This window comes from Guillardia theta, assembly GCF_000315625.1.
Source record: "Guillardia theta CCMP2712 unplaced genomic scaffold GUITHscaffold_377, whole genome shotgun sequence".
In the NCBI taxonomy this organism is placed as follows: domain Eukaryota; class Cryptophyceae; order Pyrenomonadales; family Geminigeraceae; genus Guillardia; species Guillardia theta.
This window is the reverse complement of record NW_005434304.1, coordinates 5783-13065: the sequence shown is the minus strand read 5'-3', so window position 1 is coordinate 13065 and position 7283 is coordinate 5783. Positions and strand designations below refer to the sequence as shown.

Here is a 7283-nt window from a genome sequence, read left to right as displayed (position 1 = left end):
ATAATCTTTCAATCTCATCTCGAAAGTACTTCATACTCAACACCTCCTGCAAACCCGACAATCTGACCTCCAATAGCAGACGCGATTGACCTGCGAGCTCTCTCATCAGTGAGTTTTCGTGGAAGGTATTCAACTTTCACCTTGTTTTTCTCTCATCATATCTTGACACTTTCATCGATCGATCAACTTCATTCTGCAACAAACGAGATCAGCATCAAATTCTTATCTGACAACCCAACTTACTTCATGTCTCCTACTGGACTTCACCTCAAAACCTGTACGAACATGAGTAACGTTCCTCTGATTTTCACTTTCCATTCACACCTAGAATTTTTCTTGTACTTGTAAAAGGATCATGACCATTCGCCAGTCTCCCAGCAAACAGGCAAATTCTGTATGACCACAAAGATGTCAGGATTGAAACAAAGAGGAGAGAAGTGAATGTGGGAAGAGAACAGGAGCACGATCAGGACCAGGACCAGGAGCACGGGCAGAATAAGATGGTGAAGTAGGCAGAGAAGATGGAGGACGAGGAGGAGAAGGAAAAGGAGGAAGAAGAGGACGAGGACGAGGACGCAGGGAAGGAGCATCCAGTACGTGTCATCATAGTCTGTAACTTGCACTTGACTTGTTTGCCTGGTTGAGATGATGAGAAACTTTGTGAGGGTGGAGGAGGAGCGAAAAACTCACTGATGGGTCCTCAGGGCAATGCCATGGGCAGAAGAGGAGAGGAGAAGGAGGCGCAAGGTGCTGCCTCGTGCTATCACGAGCTGACATGGCAGTATGATGGCGAGTAGAGGAGAGGAGAGGAGAGCAGAGCAGAGCAGAGCAGAGCAGAGCAGAGCAGAGGGGAGGGGAGGAGAGAGGAGGAGAGCAGAGGAGAGAAGTCAGACGAGAACGTGGAGGAAATGCAGATTAGGGAGGGCGAGAGGACAAAGAGACCGGCAAACAGAATATTATGAACAGAAATTCAAGAGAATAGAGGAACATGAACATGATCAATGAAGGCAAACAACAAAATCAATACAGACTGAAAGCAACAGAGAGCAAAAGAATTGATCATAATGTTGATGGAGGGGAGATGGAAGGGAGGAGGAAGGTAAAGAGAAAACGAGGGGAACAAGGAAGCCAGAGCCTACCTCGCGATTGAATGTCAATCGAAGAAGTTCCGTTCGATGCTCTGAAAACTCTGTTAGAAGACAAAGAAGAAACAACAAAGAAGAAACAACAAAGAACACCAGGAATATGGATAAAAAAAGAAAGAAACTTTTCCATGAGCGCAAAATTTTTGTAATGAACACAGAGTACGGGGCAAGAAAAAGGAACAAGAAAGAGGAGAGGAGAGAAGAAAAGGAACAGAACAAGGAGCAAGACCTTCACATGCTTCGTTGCTATCTGACGCCGCAGCTCTTTTCTTTGCTTCGTTTCCTTCCAAGTCTGAAGACGCCAGAGGGCTCGTGGTAGGACTTGGCATGTCGAAAGGAGGGAGAAAACAGTCATCTGATGAACAGACACACGTCCAGCCATCCTGAAGAAAACTTTCAGTATGTTCGCCATCTTTCCTAACATCCCGTCACCTCTTCTCCTGTGGGGACAAGGCCAACACCAAGTTTGGCATAGATCTTGACATGCTGATGACAATCTTTTACATATTTATCCTCTCTGCTCCCTCTCTCTACCCTCCTTCCATCCCCCTCTCTTCCTTCCTCTGATCAATCTCTCTACCCTCCTTCCATCCCCCTCTCTTCCTTCCTCTCTCCTCTCCTCTCCTCTCCCCTCCCCTCCCCTCCTCTCCTCTCCTCTCCTCTCCTCTCCTCTCCCCTCCCCTCCTCTCCTCTCCTCTCCTCTCCTCTCCTCTCCTCTCCTCTCCTCTCCTCTCCTCTCCTCTCCTCCCCTCCCCTCTCCTCTTCTGTCTCAAGTGAACATGCCTGCGGGATGTTCGCACCGCCAGAAGAAGATCCCAAACAGAGAGCGTTGAGCTTCTTACAACATCAGTGTCACTCTTACACATCCATCTCTCACACCTTCACATCTACATTGCTTGCAACTTTGACGCTGTGAGCAAACAAGTTAGAGAATTTCCTTCAAATCACATCCATCGCAAACAACCAGAATGACAACCCATGACCTGATATGATCAAGTTAGACATCCTTGTTGTTCAACATGCTTGCTATCAGCAGCATCACCACTCAAGTATCCTCGAGGTCCTGATTGCAACCTGTAGCAACCTTCCTGCTTGTTGCTCCACAGATTCACATGATAATCTCCACAGAACTCTGCTAAATTCAGCTTCACGCTCTTCGACCATACTCCTTGGAAACACATCAGGCCCATCATGGACACAAGATAACAACGATCTCTTACTCCATGGCAGCTGTTTGTAGAGACGAGATTGAGCGAGAAGGAAGGGCGCGTAGGTAGATATGCTAGCACAGTCAATCATCCTGTCCAACATGTCAACCCTGGACTTCTTGCGTCAGCTATCACCTTCTACTCGAGCAAGGAACTTCTCTGCTCGACATTCCCCACCAGTACCTTCTCGTGTCCTCCTGCCTCGCTTCCTCTACAAGCTTCCCATCGTAGGATATCGACACACACTTGTCGTCTGCAATCATGGATGACTGTTGCTGATGCCTGCAAACAACGCGACAAGAACTCGGCGGTGTTGTATGCGATGGCACAACTTGATTGTGATCCCATCGATACAGCCCTTCTTGCCAACTACCAAAGGCCTGTGAGACAGAAACTTGGTAAGGAGCGAAAACTTCTGTCCAGAGAACCGTACATGCGGTTTGAGATGAGATTGAATTAACGAGTCGTACTCAAACTTTCTCATCTGTTCATACTTCAAAGCATCCAACTGAATTTCGGACCTTTACATCGAGTCAGCATGTCAGCAACACAGAAACAAATTAAGCTGCCCTGATCACACTTCTCCTCTAGTCCCTTCCCTTACGAGGACTCCTCTCCTCTCGACTCCTTGCTCCACCAATTTTACCCTCCCATCTTGCTCTGATCTGCTCTGTCCTGCTCCCCTCCCCTCCCCTCCCCTCCCCTCTCCTCTCCTCTCCTCTCCTCTCCTCTCCTCTCCCCTCCCCTCCCCTCCCCTCCCCTCCCTCCCAACGGTCTTTGCTCTTTAGAGGACTCTTTGTGTCACGCCACCTAGCTGTTGGTGCGGTGTTGCCCGGTCCTACCCGGGCCTCCCGGGCCCGCTTATTACAGGCCCGCCCTGTATTGTACCCCCCCCTCACGGCATGGCGCCTCTTGGGAAAGCGACATCGGCGCTGATGGTGAGGGAAAGAGACTGGCATGTGAGATTGATATGATGATGATCAAGAAGACAATGATGATGAGATAGAGTCAGTGAGGCTCTGAAGAAGAGTAGGATGAGAGATGCTGTTGGAGGAGGACTGGGTGGCTGGAAAGCCAAGGAAATGAAGAACAGAGTATGATGAGAAGAGAATGGGACAACAATCGGTTCAGAAGGCGTGAGAAGAAGAAATGATGGAGGACTGGAGTAGTACGCAGAAACATGGGCAAAGTAGAGCTGTGGCCAGCATGGTTGTGCGGGGCGGTCGTAGCTGACATGCGAGGGGCAGTTCCTTTCCATGGTCGCCCTGGGAGCTTCGGATCGAAACAGTGCTCTCCGGGGCTTCTGCGATGCTCCTGTGAGATGGAGGAGAGAGGCGTGAGGCGATGCTTGACCGCGCGGACCAGGTAATGCAGGACCTGAGGTTTGGAACCAAGGCAGACTGGGAGCTGGCAAACAAAATATGCTGTCACAACAAGAAATATGCGGAGCCTTCAGGTTTGCCAGTGATGGAGAGGCACGAGGAGGGGTCAGTGCATGATAGTTGTGATCAGGCTACTTTAACAACGCAAACATCAACTTGTTCGGGCAGTTCCAGCCCGAGGAGAAATATCACACCTTCTATGTGATGCGATTTTAACAGACTTTTTCTCATTGACGTCAAGATGGCCCAGGACTCTGTGTGCGGCGTTCCCCTGTTCCGGGCTCCCATCGGAAGGTACGCCTTCCTTCTTGCGCAGGCAGGAACGACCGACACTCCTGCTGTAGGAGCATGCAGGAGTGGTACAGTGAGAGCCTGGCACATGGTTGGCCTTCGTTCAGGTGAACATTTATCACAACTTGTCTTGTCTCTTGTATCGCATCTAGTCTTGTCTCTTGTATCGCATCTAGTCTTACCTCTTTTATCGGATCTAGTCTTACCTCTTGTATCGGATCTAGTCTTACCTCTTGTATCAAATCTAGTCTTGTCTCTTGTACTGCATGTACTGCATCTAGTCTTGTCTCTTGTACTGCATCTAGTCTTGTCTCTTGTACTGCATCTAGTCTTGTCTCTTGTACTGCATCTAGTCTTGTCTCTTGTATCGCATCTAGATCAGGATGTGTACATCTAGCCTTGTTTCATGTCTTATATCTCGCCTTTGATCTGGTGTCATGACGAATGATTTGCAGAGATGCTGAAGTGGTGCGGGAGGTGAGATCTCCTATCCTCGCTCATTTGATGTCTCATCGCACAACCGTCAGAACGTTGTTGTCGAGCAAGATGGTGAAGTGCGATCGGTCTGCGGAACCCATCTAGGCCACAATCTCCCAGGTTTGTCCTTCCTGCCGAGTTGCTTGTCCTACTTCCTTGTGATGTTTGTCCTACTTCCATCTGATGTTTGTCCTACTTCCTTGTGATGTTTGTCCTACTTCCTGTGATGCTTGTCCTACTTCCTGTGATGTTTGTCCTACTTCCTGTGATGTTTATCCAACACCTGTGTTTCTCCCTTTGCAAACTCTGGTGCAGACAACAAGGGGTCGAGATATTGTATCGATCTCGTTTGCATTGCCGGAAAGCCAGCACTCGGACCGGTGGGATTGAGACATTTCACTACCTTGCTCCAATTTTAGCTCACCAACATGATATCTGACTCAAAATTTCAAATTTTACAGATACAAGAACCACATTTCTCGATGCGAGGCAAAGGTGACCCCGCTCGATCTCGGTAGCGGCATCTGCTGATGCTCAACGCAGCGCAAGAGCTTGTAGAGACCCGAGTGAAGGCAGATGTGTCGCTGTTGCCTTCAGGGAACTACTTTGTGAGACGTTCTCTCATACCTCGCAATCTCACCGTTACTCCGCAGTTCATGGGCAACATCGTTGTCCTGCTCATTGCTGTGATTGCGATCATTCTGGGATTGTTGATCATCAATAGAACCAGGTGATGTGATGCTCTGCTGTCTGACTTTGCATATCGTGCAAACGTGTCTTTCTTGTCTTAGACTGATTAACTAACGCTGTTCCAGGAGAAGGTCAAGGATGTGAAACAAAAATATTTGACCGCCAGTTCTGACGCCAACAATTGTTGGACGGAACAGAGTTTTATAGTTACGAGTTGTCCCCAAGATGGCAATCTAGATTTTTGTACAAAGAGACGGTGTATTTAACATTAAAGAGAAAGAACTTAAGGGCAGGAATGAAATCATTATGTTCAGAGGAAAAAGTACTTGTGACAATTGCAAAACAATGTAAAGTTTGCAGATTCAATAATTTTCATGTTTAAGATGTTGAAGACTGTAAGGTGTATACGTCACAACCTTAAAGTTCAATTTGAATATGGATACAAGGCAGTAAAGACCTCCCTTACATAAAACAATTCCAATCCTTCATCGATCACTTTCTTGTCACTCTGAAATCGGTTCTAGTCACATCTCCTCCCAGAGAAGCTGAAAGTGGCCATAGAGGAATTCCTCTTCATCCCCTGAACTTCTCTAGCCATCTCCGGGCTGCTCGAAGTTCGCCCCTTGAGCACCTGCGAGGCAAACCAATCCGCAGCTTCCGAGCGGCAGAGACTTTGACTGAGCTCGTGGAAGAAGTACATTTCAGCCTTGGACGGCATCGACTGCTGCCTCAATGGGTGCGGCGATTGCGCTTCTTGCTCGGCTTCTTGCTCGATCTCCGAGGCGGCTGCTCTGATTTCGTGCACGTGGAACCTGTGCTTCTTATCAACAACGATCTGGTCCATGGTAGGATGAACGAATTGATGCAGATCTCCTGCTGTGCCACAGGAACAGATGGTGGATGCGTCGGAAAGTGAAGACGAACGGGAGCTATTTCTGACGAGAGATGTATCATTCTTGGAAGTGCCATCGGTTTCAATCCTCTCGAGGTCTAGGCAGCTAACAAACTTCTTCATCTTCGCAGCAGTTTACAGTAATGACGGGTCGAATTTCCACAGCCTGGGGTAGATTGGAAGGAAGGTAAAGGAAGAGCTGCAGGAGACTACGAGATCAGAGCAGACGAGAGGAGATTCCGAGATGGAGGCGACGGAGGACGGGCAGCGGCAGCAGTATACTGCTCAAATCGTCTCCCTGGAAGGGTCAAAAGGGGAGATATCTTTTATGGAGTGCATCGCCGACATGGTACTTCTAAAACCCCATGGGGTGGTGATAATAGGGTAGTCTATTTCAAACCATTCCAATACCCATGAGAGGGGTGGGTATTACCATCTGAAATTTGGGGTACACAAAATATTGATAGGGTAAGTAGTAAGAGGGTGGTAACCCCCACCCATATATCTTGATATGAGAAAACTGAGAGTACAAATGTTTACTCATCGAGGATTGAATCTCGGAACGAAACATTGCTTCTTCGCGATCATTTCCGGTCACGGAAAGGGTTGTAACGACCAGAGATACAGCGTTTCAAATCTGACATATCCCAACAAGGGATGTTTCAGATCTTCCGCGGCTGATCATAGAAAAGTAGATAACTGCGAACCAAAGGTGTGGGTGTTTCACAAATGAAAAGAGTGGGTAGGGGTGGTATCCGTGCAGCAGCTACTTTACTGCAGAGTCCGGAGACCCCTTGCATTCAAGGTATGTCTCTGGCTTGTGGTCACGGTCGCCTTTCCGATAAGTTCTGTTACTCCGTTTTACAGCCTGTTACAAGAATAGTAGATTATAAGCAGTAGTACCACCATCATTTTCTCTCAGTACTCTCAGGCTGTGTAACAGGGCGATTAACAGAGCCCCTGCATTGCACCGTGATGCCCGGCACCGTCACGCCGCGGTACTACGTAGGCGGTGGTAGCTAGTATCGGCGGTCAGACCGACCGGCCCGGGACCGCCGAATCGGATTGGCCGGGCCAGTGGCCGCATGGCACTGAGCCGGGCCCGGCGGAAGTGCCCGGCCGGGGGCCCGGCGGCCGCGACTCACTGAGTGAGGCTTGCCGCCCCGGCGCGGCCTCAGTCCCGCGGCCGCTGCCCGAA

At 49.0% G+C, this 7283-nt stretch overlaps 3 protein-coding genes across 3 annotated transcripts; 1 reads left to right on the top strand and 2 right to left on the bottom strand.

Moving 5' to 3' along the window:
• On the bottom strand, positions 1-2218 carry GUITHDRAFT_166931 (hypothetical protein). The gene is made up of 12 exons (XM_005818116.1): positions 2188-2218; positions 2025-2128; positions 1929-1979; positions 1578-1631; positions 1375-1528; positions 1140-1180; positions 691-770; positions 598-636; positions 325-392; positions 244-275; positions 141-193; positions 1-90 (listed from the first exon to the last, which is right to left on the bottom strand). The coding sequence occupies exons 5-12, from the start codon at positions 1472-1474 to the stop codon at positions 15-17; spliced, it is 489 nt and encodes a 162-aa protein (XP_005818173.1). The 5' UTR covers positions 1475-1528; positions 1578-1631; positions 1929-1979; positions 2025-2128; positions 2188-2218; the 3' UTR covers positions 1-14.
• A 1037-nt stretch (positions 2219-3255) lies between these two features.
• GUITHDRAFT_166930 (hypothetical protein) lies at positions 3256-5337 on the top strand (the record flags this gene model as incomplete). Its single annotated transcript, XM_005818115.1, has 13 exons — positions 3256-3312; positions 3601-3669; positions 3719-3809; positions 3866-3936; positions 3986-4029; positions 4080-4133; positions 4482-4503; positions 4554-4623; positions 4819-4883; positions 4965-4998; positions 5047-5111; positions 5157-5233; positions 5319-5337. 13 exons carry the CDS (start codon positions 3256-3258, stop codon positions 5335-5337), a joined length of 738 nt encoding a protein of 245 aa, XP_005818172.1.
• A 376-nt stretch (positions 5338-5713) lies between these two features.
• GUITHDRAFT_122600 (hypothetical protein) lies at positions 5714-6208 on the bottom strand (the record flags this gene model as incomplete). The annotated part of the gene is made up of 1 exon (XM_005818114.1): positions 5714-6208. The coding sequence occupies one exon, from the start codon at positions 6206-6208 to the stop codon at positions 5714-5716; it is 495 nt and encodes a 164-aa protein (XP_005818171.1).
• Positions 6209-7283: the final 1075 nt, after the last annotated feature.